This window comes from Carcharodon carcharias, chromosome 20, assembly GCF_017639515.1.
Source record: "Carcharodon carcharias isolate sCarCar2 chromosome 20, sCarCar2.pri, whole genome shotgun sequence".
Taxonomy (NCBI): Eukaryota; Metazoa; Chordata; class Chondrichthyes; order Lamniformes; family Lamnidae; genus Carcharodon; species Carcharodon carcharias.
In genome coordinates this window covers 40,003,537-40,021,736 of record NC_054486.1, presented here as the reverse complement: position 1 = coordinate 40,021,736, position 18,200 = coordinate 40,003,537, and the positions used below count along the sequence as shown (strand labels likewise).

The 18,200-nt window shown below is 41.7% G+C and overlaps 1 protein-coding gene across 4 annotated transcripts in view; it reads right to left on the bottom strand.

Moving 5' to 3' along the window:
- Positions 1-18,200, bottom strand: part of scfd1 (sec1 family domain containing 1) — a 247,864-nt gene that overhangs the window by 129,053 nt on the left and 100,611 nt on the right. For all 4 annotated transcript variants that reach the window (XM_041214893.1, XM_041214895.1, XM_041214894.1 and 1 more), the window contains exons 13-14: positions 13,241-13,314; positions 1,249-1,330 (exon numbers count right to left, since the gene is read on the bottom strand). In XM_041214893.1, the coding sequence (XP_041070827.1) occupies positions 1,249-1,330; positions 13,241-13,314 (156 nt within the window). The remainder of the gene's footprint in view (positions 1-1,248; positions 1,331-13,240; positions 13,315-18,200) is intronic.

Below are 18,200 nucleotides of genomic sequence, written 5' to 3'. Positions count from 1 at the left end.
TGCTACTATGTAGTAACAACACAAATTGTATTCTCCACTAACAGGAAACTGCCACAACTGGACAGCACCGACTGAACAATCCCAAGTGTGCAAAGAATTACACTAACAACCAATTTAAGGTCATCAGTCAAGCTCACAATGTGGCTCACTTATGCTTGCTAGAAGGTACATATATCAGTGGATTACAGATCATGGCAGTGGCCATGGAAGTTTCAAAAGCTTAGATTGAAGACAATGCAAGTTGCTCAGTAGACAACAAGGGGGGGGAAATGTCCACAGTATTAAGCCGTGTTAATCATTCAGGAACTATACATCACCATGAAGTAAGCTCAAAACAATTATGTCCAAGTTAATCAACTTTGGCTCTGATATGATAAGCACAAAATGAGAACAAAATTTCCTTTGTATTAGCAGAATTCAAAGAATGTGGAAAAATGTCAGTTGTAATGAAACCAGCAATAATAAATAACAGTAATTATTTCATTCATATCATTCATTTATCAATTCTATTAGTTTTCCTGTGACGAAGATGGAGATATGAGTATTGGGAATGAAGCATTTCCTATATTTTGCACCTAATATCAGCATTAAGTCAACCAATGTCAGTTACAATATGAACTAAAGTTCCTTGTATTCAGGACCAACACAGTGCCTTAAACTGAATTTTCTGCACCAATATGACAACCCCATTTGGTCATCTAGCCTCTTGAGGTGAGATTGCCAATTTAGTTCTGAATTATGGGCCATTTGGTACAATAAATTTATACAAAGACAGGGGAAAAAATTAAGGTTGCCCTACTTTATTTCACATGGAGCTTTGATGGCCATGGGAGGAGGAAGACTTCCATTTCAGTAGCCTGAACTGGATTCAAAACCAGGACTTGGGATGAAAAGACAATGTTGTAAGCCACCCTGGTCAATTCTCCATAAAACTGTAACCACAGTTGGCCTTAAATTGGAACACAATCTACTTCTTTTTGAATTTGAGAATTTTATACACCAGAGGACACCACATATCTAGTAAAAAGATTTGAATATCAAAACAACTTTTACAGTGGAACAATTATGGAGAATCTATTCTTTGGCTCATTCAAATGGAGAGGTATTGAGATGGTGACCATTCTGGTTACACAAACTGTTGACTGATGAAACATTTCAAGCAGGGACAGAATTAGAAATCTAATTATTCGACATAAAAGAATTTGATGGTGAAATCATCACAAAGTGAAAATGCAAAAAGGATTATACCTTAATGTGCTCCAAAACAGCTGTTGCCACATTTGTATGAAGATCAATGAGTCTTTTTTTCTGAAGCAATTCAGGGAGAGAGCTTTAAGTAAGACAGATATTAAATTAGTAGAGTACATTGCACTTTCTAAAAAAGAGAAATTTCCATCTAAAAAAATAAAAAGCAACTCGACAGCAACTCATATATGTTGCACTTGTGGGATAGTTAACTTCAAATTCTTCTTAATGGAATTTTAATATAGTAACAATGCATTTCTGAAAGGAGGCAAGATGCAGTTTATATCATTAAACAAAAAACATTAATTCGAATTAAAATAATACAAACAAATTTCAAAACAACGAAAGGCTGACCCTAATCCATTCATGGGTCGCTACTTCCAACCTATCTGGTTATGTAGAAATGATGGTTATCATGCATCTCTCAGGTGTCTATGAGATAATTTATTTATTTCACAATAAAATATGTATGGAGTTGTAGGTTGCTGAGGGGAGGGTGGAGAGAGAGAGAGAGAAAGGAAAATATAAGGAAGCCTTTCAGTTATGTAATGCTTTATCTTGTTTCAGAAATGTCTCTTAAGACTATCAAATGCACATTTTGAATTAGCTTTTGCAGTACAGTAACTGTTATATAGACAACTTGATCATGTGCAGGAACAGGTAGAATGCTTGGAGTCAAACTTTGTGCAATAAATAGCTTTTCTAAAATATAATCTATAGGAAGAACCACTGCTCCCTCAATGAATGAGAGCATGCAAGTGGATTAAAGTAGCATGATTTTTCAAAGCTACAACAATATCACATAACCAGTATATGAACACCCAGTATAACCCTCCCTAACAGCACTGTAGGTGTTCCTACAATGCATGAATTGCAGGAGTTCAAGAAAGCATCATCTTTTCAAGGGCAAATTGGGATGGAAAATAAATGCTGGCCTAGCCAGCGGTGTCCACATCCCACGAACGGACAATTTAAAAAAATGAACAATTTAAAAAAACTAACAATTCCGCAATCACTGTTGTGAGAGCAATAAATAACAATAAAACCAGGTTATTTCTACTGGTAGTTTGAATGGCAGATTTTCCTGCAAGTATGCAAAATAGCCTGAAATTAAGTTGTGTCAGTGAAATTTTATTCTTAGTAGATTGTGCTATTTATAAGGATTGGGGAAATGTCAATGAAACAAATGGTAGAGTTTATTTAGAAAGATAAACACTGGATAATTCCTCAGGCAGTTAAGTCTTCTGAAGAAGTGGCATTAGAAGGTGAAGAATAAATGGTGCGGGGTGTGCAAGACATAATTCAGTCCCCATTTTAAAATTATAAATCATCTTTAAATTAATATCAATACTGGTTTTATATTGTCTATAGTTAAGTAGCAGAACTAGGAAATTTAGGAAGCAGAGAAATAGCATTGGCTCATAGGTGTTTCTTTGTAGTTAGGGCTGAGGTGTTATAGCCTTAAAACTGGTGTGACTGCACTGCAACAAAACCAGTGTGCATGGATGATTCCTATCATTAAAAAAGCTGAGAAAACAGGGACAAACAAAATAAGGGGGAGAATTTTCTTCCTGTTGGAGGGGGATTGTGTGGGAGCGGGTACGGGCGTGCGTGCAGCCGATCGCCGCCACGATCGGCTGGGTGCCACCATTTTACGTGGGTGGGCCAATTAAAGCCAGCCCACTGTGACGTGTGCCTGGAAGCACTGAGCACTACTTGTGTGGGCCGGAGTGGGGGGTGTTGTCTGAGTCGGGGACTGTGCTCTTTCGCGCACGCTCGTGAAAGAGCGCAGAAATCTCCCTGAGGCACAGAGCTGCTTCAGGGAGATTAATTTAAGTTTAAAAAATGTTAATAAAGGAAAAATAAAATTTTGGGACATGTCCCCTCATGTGAAACTTTAATTTTTTCAAACCTTTAAAAACCTTCATGAAGCTTCATCCTGCCTGTGGATGAGGTTCCATGAAAAACACGAAGGCCGCCTGCTTATCTTAAGGTTGGATGGGCAGCTCAGTTTATTGTTTTAATTGATAGTTAACTGGCATTAATAGGCCTTTGACAGTTCGGCTGGCATGCAGCCGACTCGGGTGCGTGCCCGCCAAACTGAAAATCTGAATGACGCGAGGTGCCGTCGAGACACACGCCTGATGTCACTGTATGTCATTTTACACCTGGGCGAGCCAAAGATTCTGCCCAAGGTTTTGTAGGGCATAAATGTGTGCAGACATAAACCTTTAATAGATTACAGATGTACGGGATGATTAAGTTGTTGGACAATCATGGCTGCTAGTTAAGTTTTTTCTGCTCTACATTCCCCATATGGTTGTGATTTTCACTAATTCATTGATGTCACCTGGAAATTTACATTACTAAATCCAAGTTATTGCATTACTTAATACCTTGATTAAAATTTTCAGAAATCTACCATCCATACACTCCTGCACCAAGGGTGAGATGAGATTGCTGTCATAAATAGCTGAAACACTTATTTTCTGATCATTTCTTTATAACCATAGTAAACATTCCTCATGTTGCTTCATTATAGAAGTAGGGATGCAGATTTAAAATGGACTTTAATTTGCATATGCATATTAATCAAATGAAAACAAAATTTTGATTGTTGGCAAGCACTCATCAGTTTCTGGTAAAAAGGAAGGGCCTAGGTCAAATTCTAGCAGAGATGTTGGGACTGAGGAACAAGTTTTTTAAGCTAAGTATGTAACAGATCAAAAATGTTGCATATTAATTTTTCTGGCTGGCAAGAGTGCAGCAAATGAGGCACCGAGAAAAACTGTCATTAGAAACAATTCATATTCATAACTAATTGAGGCAATTCAGAATACCTGATATAACAACATGTGATATTGTGCTTTAACCTCTGAGCTTCAGAGCGTCGTACTTGGGCAGTACTCCAAAGATGCACTGGGGACCCCCTCCCCAAGAAGTTCCCAGGGAAGGTTTGCACACCAATTGCCTGGGAAGTGCAAACTTCCCATGGGCAATTGTCCTGCACTGGGAACCATCCGAAAATGTGATTTAAATCACAAAATTGGGATGGTTCAGGCTGTGTTACATCAATAGTTGCCCAGAAAAAGATAGACAAATTAAAACTACTTCTTGCTTCTGGATAGCTATTGTACAGACCCAGACCAGCCCCACATGAGGCTTCCCTCACACCCCGGAACCTCCAGGATGTCCCCTCTACCTCCACCCCCCATGAACCCCTCCCCCACCCACCCACAACTAACCCCCACCATGGCACAGCCCCCACTCCTGAGGGAATACACCCCCGACAGGAACTCCTCAACCCAAAAGATTCCCCCCACCCCTCCAACAGCACCAGACCTGACTGCCAACCACTGCCCCCCCCCCCCCCCGCCCGCTGCCAGGCCCGACCCAACACACCCTCCCACCTCAAACCACGCCCCCACCCAGGATCCCTCCCTAAGGCCCAGCCTGATCTCCCCCCACACTACAACCTCTAAAACTGGCTGTAAAAAGGGGGTGTGGCTTACTTACCTGTGACTCTACAGTCCTTGACGCTCGGCCCAGGGTACGCGCTGCACAGCAAAGATCTTGCCCAGCTTGAGTCGAAGGTCAGGAGAGATCGGATTGCTTGGATTTTGAGTTAAGAACTTTTGAGCAGAGTGGCTATCCAACTCAATTGCCACTCCATTGGAAGTTACTGCCCATAATTTCGTAAAGCAATATTTTCTACTGGTTTGTGTCTTTTGAAAAGTATTAATAATGGAAAAGATCACCAATGAAACAGGTTGATTTATTTAGTGCCTTTAACATAACACAACATCCCAAGGTTCTTCACAGAAAAGTTATAAAAGAAAATGCCACACCCAGCTCATTGAATTGGAGGTAATATTTTAGCATGAATTGAGATTGGTTAACAGCAGGGAGTAGGAATAAATTGGCAAGCTGTGACTAGTGAAATTTTTTATCCTTTCACAGAATGTGGGCTTCACTGGCCAGGCCAGCATTTGCTGCCCATCCCTTATTGCCCTTGAGAAGGTGGTGGTGAGCTGCTTTCTTGAATCGCTGCAGTCCATGTGGTATAGGTACACCCACAGTGCTGTTAGATAGGGAGTTTTGACCCACTGACAGTGAAGGAATAGTGATATAATTCCAAATTAGGCTGATGTGTGGTTTGGAGGGGAACTTGCAGATGGTGGTATTTCCATGCATCTGCTATCCTCGTTCTTCTAGGCTGTAGAGGTCGCGGGATTGGAAGGTGCTGTTGAAAGAATCTTGGAGAGTTGCTGCTGTGCATCTTGCAGATGGTACACACTGCTGCCATTGTGTGTGGAGGAAATGGAGGTTTAAGGTTATGGACGGAGTGTCAATCAAGTGCTTTGCTTTGTCCTGGACGGTGTCGAGATTCTTGAGAGTATTGTTGGAGCTGCAGTCATCCAGGCAAGTAGAGGGTGTTCCATCAGGCTCCTGACTTGTATCTTGCAGATGGTGGACATATTTTGGAGGGTCAGGAGGTGAATTATTCACCACAGAACTTCCAGCCTCTGACCTGCTCTTGTAGCCAGTGTTTTGGTCTAGTTCAGTATTTTTGTCAACATTAACTCCCAGGGTGTTGACAGTGAGGGTTTCAGCGATAGTAATGCCATTGAATGTCAAGGGAAGGTGGTTAGATTCGCCTTTACTGGAGATGGTCATTGCCTGGCACTTGCCTGGAGCGAATGTTACCAGGCACTTATCAGTCCAAGCCTGAATGTTGTCCAGGTCTTGCTGTATATGGACAAGGACTGCTTCAGTATCTGAGGAGCTGCAAATGGTACTGAACATGGTGCAATCATCAGTGAACATCCCATCCCCACTTCTGATCTTATGATGGTGTCACGACTCACTGGGGATAGTGCGCTGCAATATCAAGCCCCATTGTTCCCCAAGCTGTGACAAATGTGAAAAGTTTGACCAAACCACCAGATTGCCCCAATTCTACCTAACTGTTTAATTTAGGTTAACAGAATACGAGCACCAGGTTTGTAAACTTAATAAGTAAATAACTGTTTATTGAACAAACTCTCGTTAACCAGTGACAAAAGAAAGAAATATGAACTGCAAATTTCTAACTCTATAACTTAAACTCTTCCCCTTCTTAAATCCCTATACACATACATACAAGACACATAAGACATACAAAAACATGGATTTTAAGGGTGGGATAAAACAGTTCAATAGGACCAATTCCGGAGTACAAGATTTGATGGGTTGATTTTGATTGATGCTTTCCAAATTCCTTTCAGTTCTTGTTGATGACACGAGGCGATCTTCCAGCACTTTCAGTATCTAGTTCACTGGTTGAGAACTTGCTTTCCAACGTCTCTAACAGTAGTTTTCCCTTTTTTTCTTTTTACAGGAGTTTCCTCAGAGAGAAAGCAGGTTATAGAGATGGAAGGAAGAGAGATTTTAGATGTTTTCTCTCTGCAGGCCAGGAACTTTCTGCTGCACTGTTACCCTGGTCACCTGGTCAGGAGCCAATTAAAATGCTGTTGACAGGCAGCTCCCTTGGTCCAGGACTCCTTTCTGGCACCATCCTGTCTTTCATGGCCCGCTCTGTTCCAAGACTGCAACATTGTATACATCTCTCATCCTGTTCCAGTGGACATGTCCTTTAAACTGCAGCCATTATAATTCTAATCCACAGTCCAACAGAAGTAAAGATATATTCCTTACAATGGAGGGAAGGTCATTGATGATGTAGCTGTGGATGGTTGAGCTTCGTTCATTACCCTGAGGAACTCCTGCAGTGATGTCTATGGACTGAGATGGTTGACCTCTAACAACCATAGCCCTCTTCCTTTATGCTAGTATGACTCCAAAGGTGGAGAGTTTTCCCTCTGATTCCCATCGACTTCAGTTCTGCTAGGGCTCTTTGTTGCACACTCGGTCAAATGCTGCATTGATGTCAAGGGCAGTCATTCTCACCTTACCTCTTGAGTTCAACTCTTTTGCCCATGTTTGGACCAAGGCTGTAATGAAGTCAGGAGCTGAGTGACTCTGGTGGAACCCAAGCTCAGCATCAGTGAGCAAATCATTGCTTGACAGAGCTGTTGATGACACCTTCCATCAATTTGCCGTTGGAAACATCTTCCATCACTTTGATGAAAAATTTAATCCAGATGAATGCCAGCCAAATTTTGGAGCAGGTCTTGAACCTGGGACCTGCCAAAACAAAGGGTGGTGCTACTGGCTAAGCCACCCATGTGCTGCAAGGATCAGTGCTTGCAGCATAGCTATTCACAAACTATATTAATGATTTTGAACAAGGGACAACCAGACGATACAAAGATTGGAGGGAATGTCAAGCTGTGAGGAGGGCACAAAGAGGTAACAAAGAGCTACAGACAAGGTTAAGTGAATGAACAACAAGTTGGCAGATGAAGTACAATGTGGGAAGTGTGAGGCTATTCACTTTGGTAGTAAGAATAGAAAAGCAGAATATTTTTCCAAAAGCTTGAAATTTGCTAATGTTGGCGTTTAGAAAGACTTCAGCCCATCATATCTGTACCAGCTCTTTGAATGAACAACTTACTGAGTGCCACTTCCCTGCCTTCTGTCTTTAGCCATGCAAATTCTTCCTTTGCAGATTAACAATCTAATTGTCTTTTGAATGCCTTGATTGAACCTACCTCCATCACACTCTCAAGCAGCACATTCCAGATCTTAACCATTCACTATGTGAAAAAGTTTTGCCTCATGTCGCCTTCTTTTGTCAATTACTTTAAATCTGTGCCTTCTCGTTCTTGATCTTTTCACAAGTGGGAACAGTTTCTCTTTATGTACCCTGTCCAAACCACTCTTGGGACTAAATTTTTCCGTCGGTGAACAGGGGGCAGGGCCTGTTCGTTGATGCAAAAATGATGTGGGATGACGTCGGGGGGGGGAAACCCTGACGTCACCCCGCCCCATTTAAATATTCAGGAAGGCGGGGGCACAGCGAGATCAGTTGTCTGCCCGCCAACCTGTCAATGGCCAATTGAGGCCATTGACAGAATAATTAAAACAATTAAAGGACCTGCCCGTCCAACCTTAAGGCTGGCAGGCAGGCCAGAAGCCCCAGCAAGCTTCTGAAAAAACATGAAACCTCATCCACCGACAGGATGAGGTTTCATGTTGGGCTTAAAAAAGTTTATTAAAGTTTCAGTGAAATTTATTAACATGTCCCATCTCGTGTGACATTGTCACTTGAAGGGGACATGTTAAGGATTTTTTTATTTTTCTATTTTTAAAGTTTATAAAACTGTCAGCAGCAGTTAGTCTCAGGGAGATGTGCACTCTTTCATGCGCATGCGTGAAAGAGCGCACTCTCGCATTTGGGGAATCCCTCCCCGCTCGCACAGGAAACGCATAGCACTTCCCACCGGGCGGGCCTTAGTTGACAGAGCTGTTGATGACACCTTCCATCAATTTGCTGTTGGAAACATTTTGCCCGCTGGAGATTGGGTCGGGTCCGCCTGCCCAACAGGCAGAAAATTCTGCCCTTGATTTTGCATCCTTTTATCAAGTCTCCTCTCAACCTTCTCTCCTGCAAGGAAAACAATCTCAACGTCTCCGGTCTATCTTCTTAACTCAAGTTCCTCATCGCTGGAACCATTCTCATGAATTTTTTCTCCACTTTCTCCAATGCCGACACATCTTTCCTAAAGTATGGTGCCCAGGACTGGACACAATACTCCAGCTGAGGCCAAACTAGTGGCTTATATAAATTCAACTTAACATCCTTGCTCTTGTATTCTACGCCCCTGTTAATAAAGCCGAGAATACTGTATGCTTTATTAACCACGCTCTCAGCCTGTTCAATGACTTTCAATGATTTATGCACATATACACCTAGGTCCCTCTGCACCTGAACCATCTTTGGAGATGTACCTTTTATTTTATATTGTTTCTCCACATTCTTCCTACCAAACTGATAAATCCACAATGAAACTTACTTCAGTAGCATCTAATTCTCAAATTGCTACAGCTACCAAAAAATGCTCTACTGTCATTTGGCAAGTAGGCCATTCACATACTTTCCTTCAGCATCACAGCAATTTATGTACAATTCATAAAGGATATATTTTGGCATGGACACGACGGGCTGAAGAGCCTCCCGTGCCATAATGACTCTATGACTTAGGTGTACTTATATAAGGAACGCAATGTTTGCATTTAGCAATTAGGAAGGCAAATGGGATGTTGGCCTTTGTTGCAAGAAGATTGGAGTACAAGAATAAGGAGGTCTTACTGCAATTGTCTAGGCTTTGAAGAGGCCATACCTGGAATACCATGTGCAGTTTTGGTCTCCATATTTGAGGAAGGGTAATACTTACACTGGAGCAGCACAGAAAAGTTCAGTAAATTAGTCCCTGGGATGAGGAGGTTGTCCTGTGATGAGATGCTAAGTACATTGGGCTTATATTTTATTGCCAGCATGAAGATTCCTGACTTGGGTCTCCCTCCTAACATGACTGCATGTCTTCAAGTCTCATGTGTTACAATTTAAAAGATTATGATGTTTTGGGACTGCATCTTTAAATTTAAGGTAAATGAAGGGGATCATGTGACCTATTCTGAAGTCTGCCTAACAGTAAGCCTGGATGGTTTGATTGATACACTTCAAATGAAGGCTTAGATTGTCCCACTGGCAAGAAGGTGCAAGCCATTTATACTTGGAGGCAATGGAGTTGACAATGGGTATACTCTGAGTCTCCCAAAGTCCCAGAAAGGTGTTGAAGGTTTCAGGTTATGAACATATGTACTGTAAACCGTTCAGCATTTCTACCTGGATGCATGATTGTATTTCACATTGCCATGGGGAAAGTGGGCAGAAGAAACCATTTTTGAGATCAGGTTACAGGCTTCCCTACAAATCAATAAATATCACAGCAGTTCTGTATGGTAAGCAGAGGTTGCTCGACTTTGTGGGCTACCACAATTGGGTGTGGGAGGGAGATGGTCTCTAGTCAAAGAGATGAATACTACAGCCTTCTAAGGATTTCAAGAGATTTGTCCTGGCATGGCCAGGAGAAAGAAGAGGCAACAGAATAGACTTTACTGCTGGTGGTGGATTTAAGAAACCCTCTGAAAACTAAGTAAAGTGCCTGGAGAAGGTTGTAGTGTAGAGGGTTAATGTAAATAGCCAGTCTACATCATCAGTGATGTAAGGTCACATGGCAACAGAGTATGCTGAGAGGTATTCTATGTGAAGCCTTATACTAAGCCTTATCCTGTAGATAGAAGAATGTTTATTAAAAGTTAAAGTTTACCAACAGCTTTGCCTCCAGCAGTCTTTATTAATCCTAACCAAGGATAACCTCAGCTAAGATTCACAACGATGATAATAGATGGTGACAGTGGTAAAGACAATGAAAAAAGTACCGAGTAAAAATCCCAAGACTGAAAAAGCAGCAAGCTAAACAACTACAAGTAAAGGACAACATGGGACCAAACACCAAAATAACTCGAAGGCTAGAGTGAAGAAAAGCCGAGGAAAAAATCTTAGCCTTACCAGAGTGCTTTGAACACTTGGAAGACCCAGATCAAACAGAGAAGCAGTAGAACTGCCAACGTAAGTTCACCAGATATAGAACCGCTTCAGGATTAGCAGAGAAGCCAGGTAAGGAACAAGTTAGTATCCTTCCCTACACTATAAGCAATAGTAGAGGCTACATGATGGTCAGACAGGGCATAAATAAAGGAATAGCATATACAAAGATGTTTTAAAAGCTTTTGCTATATATTTCACCCTTAAAAGGAACACAATTATAGAAAGGGTGAAGTTCATTAACATACTCAAAGGCCAGTAGATGGTGTAGATTCCTTCTTTAACGATTTACATCAACTAGTTGAGAACTGCAAAAATGGAGCCCTGAAGGTGGATGAATTTGGGATTGCACTGCTGTAGGAGTCTTAGAGGAGGCTTTATCAAATTTTTACAGTTGAGGGAGGATTTAACACTATCAAAGGCTGTGCAGGCAGAAATGAGAAAGCAAAATCATGTACTTATTCAAGGTGACGGAGCTTTTGTGGAGTAAAATAACTGACACGGTGCAGTTTGCAGGACACAAAAGTAACAGTAAGAGTGAAAGATAGCCACCATGACTCAGTGTCCTTGTGACGGGAAAAGGTTGTATCAGCAAGAAGAATGTTTCCCCAAAAATGCAGAGTGCCATTCTTGAATGAGGAGAGGGCATTTAAAAGATGTATGCTGCAGCAAAAAAAACTCTTAGCTCATGAATCAAGGAGAAACCAATTAAAGCAAGTAGAATTCAAGAATTTAGTCATAGAGTCATAGTTATACAGCAGGGAAAGAGGCCTTTCGTGTCTGCGCCAGTCATCAAGTCCTTACCTATTCTAATCCCGTTTTCCAGCATTTGGCCCATAGCCTTGTATGCTTTGGCATTTCAAGCGTTCATCTAAATACTTCTTAAATGTTGTGAAGGTTCCGGCCTCTACCACCCTTTCAGGCAGAGTTTTCCAGATACCCCCCACCCTCTAAGTGAAAAAAACTTCCCTCAAATCCCCTCTAAACCTCCTGCTGTTTGCCTTAAATCTATGTTATTGGTTATTGACCCCTCCAATAAGTGGAAAATATTCTTCTTATCTATGCCACTCATAATTTCGTACACCCCAATCAGGTCCCCCCTCAGCCTTCTCTGCTCTAAGGAAAACAACCCCAGTCTCTCTTCATAGCTGAAATGGTCCAGCCCAGGCAACATCTTTTGAATCTCCCCTGCACTCTCTCTCATGCAATCACACCCTTCCTATAGTGTGGCAACCAGAACTGCACAAAGTACTCCAAATGTGGCCTAACTAATGTTGAAGACATAAAAGACAGTGAAGAATTTCAAGGCATAAAAGACAGTGAAGTGCCATTCCTGGGAGAAATTACAGGATCTAATGGGAACTATTGGAGTGCAGGCATTATGGTCAACAGACATAAAACAAACCTCAAATTAGACAATGGGGGAACTTCAGTTCTTTCAAACACAGAACAGTGGCTAAAGCAAGACTTCTTCCAGCCACTGACCATACAACTCCATTGTCCAGGAGGCATTCAACTGAAGTTCATGGGATAGTTGACTGCTACACTTCAGTACAAAGGAAGGGAAATCACAGAACGTTTGTACGTGATCCATAAGCAAGAGTGTTCACTCTTAAGCCAAAAAGCTTGCAGATCTACAACTTATCCATCAAGTAGACAAATTAGGAAGCCAAGACAAACTGAGAGAATTCAGGACAGAATTTCCAAACTTATTTAGAGGTCTTGAGTAGGCTGAAAAAGTGCTCTGAAGTGGGAGCATCAGAACCTAAAAGAATCAAGTGAAAATCTTGAGAAAATATAACTAGTAGAATGTTTAATAAAAGTTCAAGTTTATCAACTGCCTTGCCTCCAGCAGTCTCTCTCAATCCTAACCAAGGACATCCTCAGCTAAGACCCACAATGATGATAATTCAAGTTACTACTTGGTGAAGTAGGGATACGGAAACCCATTGGAAGCTGGGAGTGGACTGTTTGCTAAAAGGACTGTAATTCAGTGAAATGTGTGACTTGTGATAAGTATATAAGAAAGTTCCTTTCTGTAGTTTAAAAGTTGCCTACAAAAATAGTGCTCAGAGTGTTTTTTGACAGTTTTACAGTAAAACACCTTAAAATGTGAAATATTGTGTTTATTCTTTCAGCTCGTAGCTAGAGGATCAAATCTCTATGGAGATCGTAACACATGGGAAACAGCAGAGCTGAAATTTCGGATTAGCCATATAACAAATCTGGAGCCAAAGGATTCAGTTTGTTACAATTTGGTCCAACATCACTGGGCCCCATGCCATCTATCTTGAAACTGAAATCTAAGGTGTGGTCTATGGCTATTTTTAACAATAAGCAATCTATTAACAATAAGCACTATTTCTAAATAAGCTGTCTACAAATGCTAACTTGGAAAAATATAGACTAATGAATACAATGGCTTTTCATATGAATACCCACCTGACTGCTGACGTAAGTTTGGCAGTATTATCAGAAAGCATGCTAATAGCACCGTCATCCTCTCCCTCCAATCCCTGTGGAACAAGAATCACAGACATGGTCAGAATCTGAAATTTGATCTATTATAGAAGCTTAGGAAATGCCTTACACAGTCTCCAATGAGCTTCCAATTGTGAAATTAGGTAGATAATTGTTTTATTGAAAAATCATCATGGTGACATGTGCCGAATTGTGATGACAATACAAATAAAACAAGCAATCATAATTCATAACATAGTTTTAGGCAATCATTAAAATAAAAATAAAGTATAAAATAATAAATTATTTAAAAGCAAAGTTCAGAACATTTCATTACACAAATAATTACAATATGTTACAAATGCAGGTCTCCTTAATTTACAAAATAAAAATGAAAGGTCTGTTGCACTCTACATTTTGTATTGAAGTCCATAGATCATATGTTGTCAGGTTGAGTTCCTTAAGTTCTCAATCATTTACATACCATGTATGAATTTTACAAAGAAGGGGATTGTAGTCCAGTTGTTCTATATCTTATTTGCAGAATGGTTTCTTTTCTCCTCAATTCCAACGCACATTTACTTTCATGTAGTTGGAGCAAAAGATAGTGGCAATGAGAGTTGGGATTCAAGAGTTTTCTAGCCATGTCCAGACAGAGCTTTTTCCACCTTTCAGCAAGGGAATGTATATGCAAGTTTTTATGATTACTATATTTTGGGACTGTAGCTTTAAATTTAGGGTAAATGGAGGGGGACACATGACCTGTTCTGAAGTCTACCTGACAGTAAGCCTGGGTGGTTTGATTGTTAGAGATCAAATGAAGGCTCAGATTATTTTACTGAGAAGGAAGTGCAAGGTATTTGTGCTTGGAGGCAATGGCAGCAGTCTCTGGGTTTGCAGTGAGTAGACTCTGAGGCCGGAATCTTCCAGCCCCCTGCAGCAGATTCCTCTGCGGCAGGGCAGATGAGCCATTGAAATCTCCTTTCCCATCGGCAGGCCTGAAATATCCAGTCAGCATGAGGGGCTGAAAAATTTTGGCCTGAGATTCCCAAAGTCCCAGAAAGGTGTTAAAGGCACCAGGTTGTAAATAGCTGTGCAGAAAACTGTCCCCTTACTTCTAAGATGAAAGGGAGTTAGGGTCAAGGATTGCTAATTAGCATTTCTACCCAGATATATGTTGCACACTGCCACAGTGAATTGGGCTGAGGACGCCATTTTTGGATCAGGTTACAGGCTTCCCTACAAATCAGTGGATATTGCAGACAGACAGTAGTTCTGTATGGTCAGCAGAGAGAAAGGGCTGCTTGAATTTATGAGCTACCACAACTGGATGCGAAAGGGAGACAGTCTCAACACAAAGAGACACATCCTGCAGCCTTCTAAGGATTCCGGGAGATTTGCTCCGGTAATGCTAGGAGAAGAATTATTGGAACAAGCCTTACTGCTAGTGGATTTAAGAAGCTCTCTTAAAACCGAGGAATGCGCCTGGAGATAGTCACTCAAAGTTATTACGCAGTGAAATGGGGATATGGAAGCCCATTGGAAGCAGGGGGCACTGCAAACTGATCACTAAAAGAACAGTAATTCAGTGGAGAGTGTGATGGGTGGTAGGTACTACAGTTTAAATTATAAGTTGCTTACAAAAAGGGTTTTTTTTTAGTCATTTGTTACACTGAAAGTTTTAAAATATGAAATCTTGTGTTATTCTTTCAGCTATCAACTGGAAGTTCAACTCTTTTTAACAGTTCTAAATTTCTATGGGGAGTGTAGCACCTTAAAATGAGATGACTTTTGATCATATATTTAAGAAAAAATACAAGTGACACTTTCTTAATAAACAAGTAAAATTCAAATTTGCTGTTCCCCCTCCAATGTACTTTACCTTAAACTTACAAAGATAATGTACAAAAAGCCTTACGCAGGTTAGGAGACAGATGTTTTCTTGCATCAGTAGAAATCTTATTGAGGGTGGATACACTAAGAGTAAGTGTAAATTGAAGTGTCAATCAAGCTTTAATGAACAAATTTTTTATGTCTGTCCTCATAGGAGAATAATTCTGTTATTCCAGAAAGAAGGGAGTGAGAAAACAGGGAACTACAGGCTAGTTACCCTGACATCAGTTGTAGAGAAGATGCTGGAATCTATTTATTAAGTCTTAACAAATCACTTAGCATGATCAGACAAAGTCAACATGGCTTTGTGATAGGGAATTCATGCTCGTGAAGCGATGGCATCAGCGTTGATTCTGGGTTGCTGGGGTGGTATTGCTCGGCTGCTCCCAGGAGGCGTAGGAATTGCCACATCTTTTGGCTCGAGTGCATGAAGTCAATCTTTTCTGCTGTTTCCCGCCATCTTATGAGGCATCTTTCATCAAGGGACTTGAGAAATTCTGTGGTCACATCAGGTTCTTCATTTTCCCTGTATTCTTCCAAGACCCTTTCACTTTCTAGGATCCAGCAGGGGAAAAAAGTTTTTCTGAAGCCTTGGGGAACAAATTTGGTGGCTGCCAGTTTGAGAAATCCTGGCTTTCTAGAATAAAGAACCTTAGGACATTAAGAATGCTCACTGAAGATGTGTATGTTTTGGTAGCCTCCTACTAGAAAATGGAGACCTCAACCAAACACTGCCAAGACTGCTGTCTCAGCCTTCCAGCTCAACAACCCGAAGGCCAGGAAAGAACTTCATGTCCTGTTCTATGGCCGACCACTCACTCACGACCCAATCCCAAAATATCTTGACCGTACATTGACCTACTGGCAACGCCTCAGAACACTGGAGCCAAGGTCAAGATGAGAATGAATCTCATACGGAAACTGGCGGGTACCACCTGCATGACTCACCCTGGTCTATCCAACCTGGCTCCTGAAGTTGATAAACCGTGAGGATTATTTCTGGGATGTTAAGACTAACACAGCTCGAGTGGCTTCCTGTGAAAGCACATATTGAACCTCCTGAAGTGTGCAGGGAAAACATTCTACTCAAAGAACACCAGCAGCTGACAGCTAATGAAGCACTCCCATTGCTACAGGGCCTCAAAAATAAAAACCATGCATTTGTCTGAGGTCCCACAGTTTATACTAGAAAATACAACACCTTACAAACACAGATGACAACCTACCTCTTGCTGGCTTTCTCCCTAGTTGATGCAAGCATCACCAACTACAACCTGGTAACTGACCCAAGCGGTGAAGCCCCAGGTTTCAACCTTCCACAGAAAAACTGGATTACCCTGGGGACAGGCCAGAGAAGATGTGGCCATTTGCTCCACAAGTGAAACATGAGGAACAGCTCAAATTGTGACTGTGGTCATTCAAGTCAGACCATTGCCCATATGATAAACTTTTGCCCTGAAAGGTCCATTCCAGGTGGCATCACAGCCAGGGGTAAAAATAATATTTTCTCCCCTGCACCACCAAGTACTCCTCTTTTCTCATAGGCCACTTTTTGATTTTCAGCGGCTGCTTTTTGGTTTTCAGGGACTCCCTAGTCCTAGGCTCTCCTAAATGAATACATCATTTACCTCATTACAAAAGTTCACATCCGTCCTCACCCAAAAGAATGAGGATGAAAGTATGGGATTCAGGGAGAGAGACTGAGGTTCTTGAGCAAATTGATATTGGAGGTGTTGGCAGGCTTAAAAGTGGACAAATCTCCAGGTCCTGATGATTTGTGTCCCAGACTGCTGAGGGAGGCAAGGGAGGAGATCGCAGAGGCTCTGACTCAAATTTTTAATTCCTCTCTGGCCACAGGGGAGGTGCCAGAGGACTAGAGAACACCTAATGTGGTTTGGCTATTTAAGAAGGGTTGTAGAGATAAGCCACTACAGACTAATGAGCCTCACGTCAGTGGTAGGGAAACTACGGGAGAAAATTCTGAAGGAGAGAATCTATCTCCACTTGGAGAGGCAAGGTTTGATCAGGGATAGTCAGCATGGCTTTGTCAGGGGGAGGTCATGCCTAACAAATTTGATTGAATTTTTTGAGGAGGTGACCAGGTGTGTAGATGAAGGTAGTGCAGTTGATGTAGTTTATATGGATTTCAGCAAAGCCTTTGACAAGGTCCCACATGGGAAACTTATAAAGAAGGCAAATGCACATGGGATACAGGGTAATTTGATAAGGTGGGTTCAAAATTGGCTTAGTTGTAGGAGACAGAGGGTGATGACAGAAGGATGCTTTAGTGACTGGAAGCCAGTGTCCAGTGGCGTACCACAGGGATCTGTGCTGGGTCCCCTGTTATTCATCATTCATATAAACGACATAGATGACTATGTGGGGGGTAGGATTAGTAAGTTTGCGGATGACACAAAGATTGGCCGGGTGGTTAACAGTGAGGTTGAGTGTCTTGGGCTACAGGAAGATATAGATGGGATGGTCAAATGGGCAGATAAGTGGCAGATGGAATTTAACCCTGAAAGGTGTGAGGTGATACACTTTGGAAGGAGTAATTTGACAAGGAAGTATTCAATGAACGGCAGAACAGTAGGAAGTTCTGAGCAACAAAGGGACCTTGGCGTGTCTGTCCATAGATCTCTGCAGGCGGAGGGTCATGTCAGTGGAGTGGTGAATAAGGCATATGGGACACTTGCCTTTATCAATCGAGGCATAGATTACAAAAGTAGGGAGGTCATGTTGGAGCTGTATAGAACCTTGGTGAGGCCATAGCTGGAGTACTGTGTGCAGTTCTGGTCGCCACAAAATAGGAAGGGTGTGATTGCACTGGAGGGGGTACAGAGAGGGTTCACCAGGATGTTGCCTGGGATGAAACATTTAAGTTATGAAGAGAGGTTGGATAGACTTGGGTTGTTTTCACTGGAGCAGAGAAGACTGAGGGGCAATCTGATCGAGGTGTACAAGATTATGAGAGGCATGAACAGGGCGGATAGGGAGCAGCTGTTCCCCTTAGTTGAAGGGTCAGTCACGAGGGGACACAAGTTCAAGG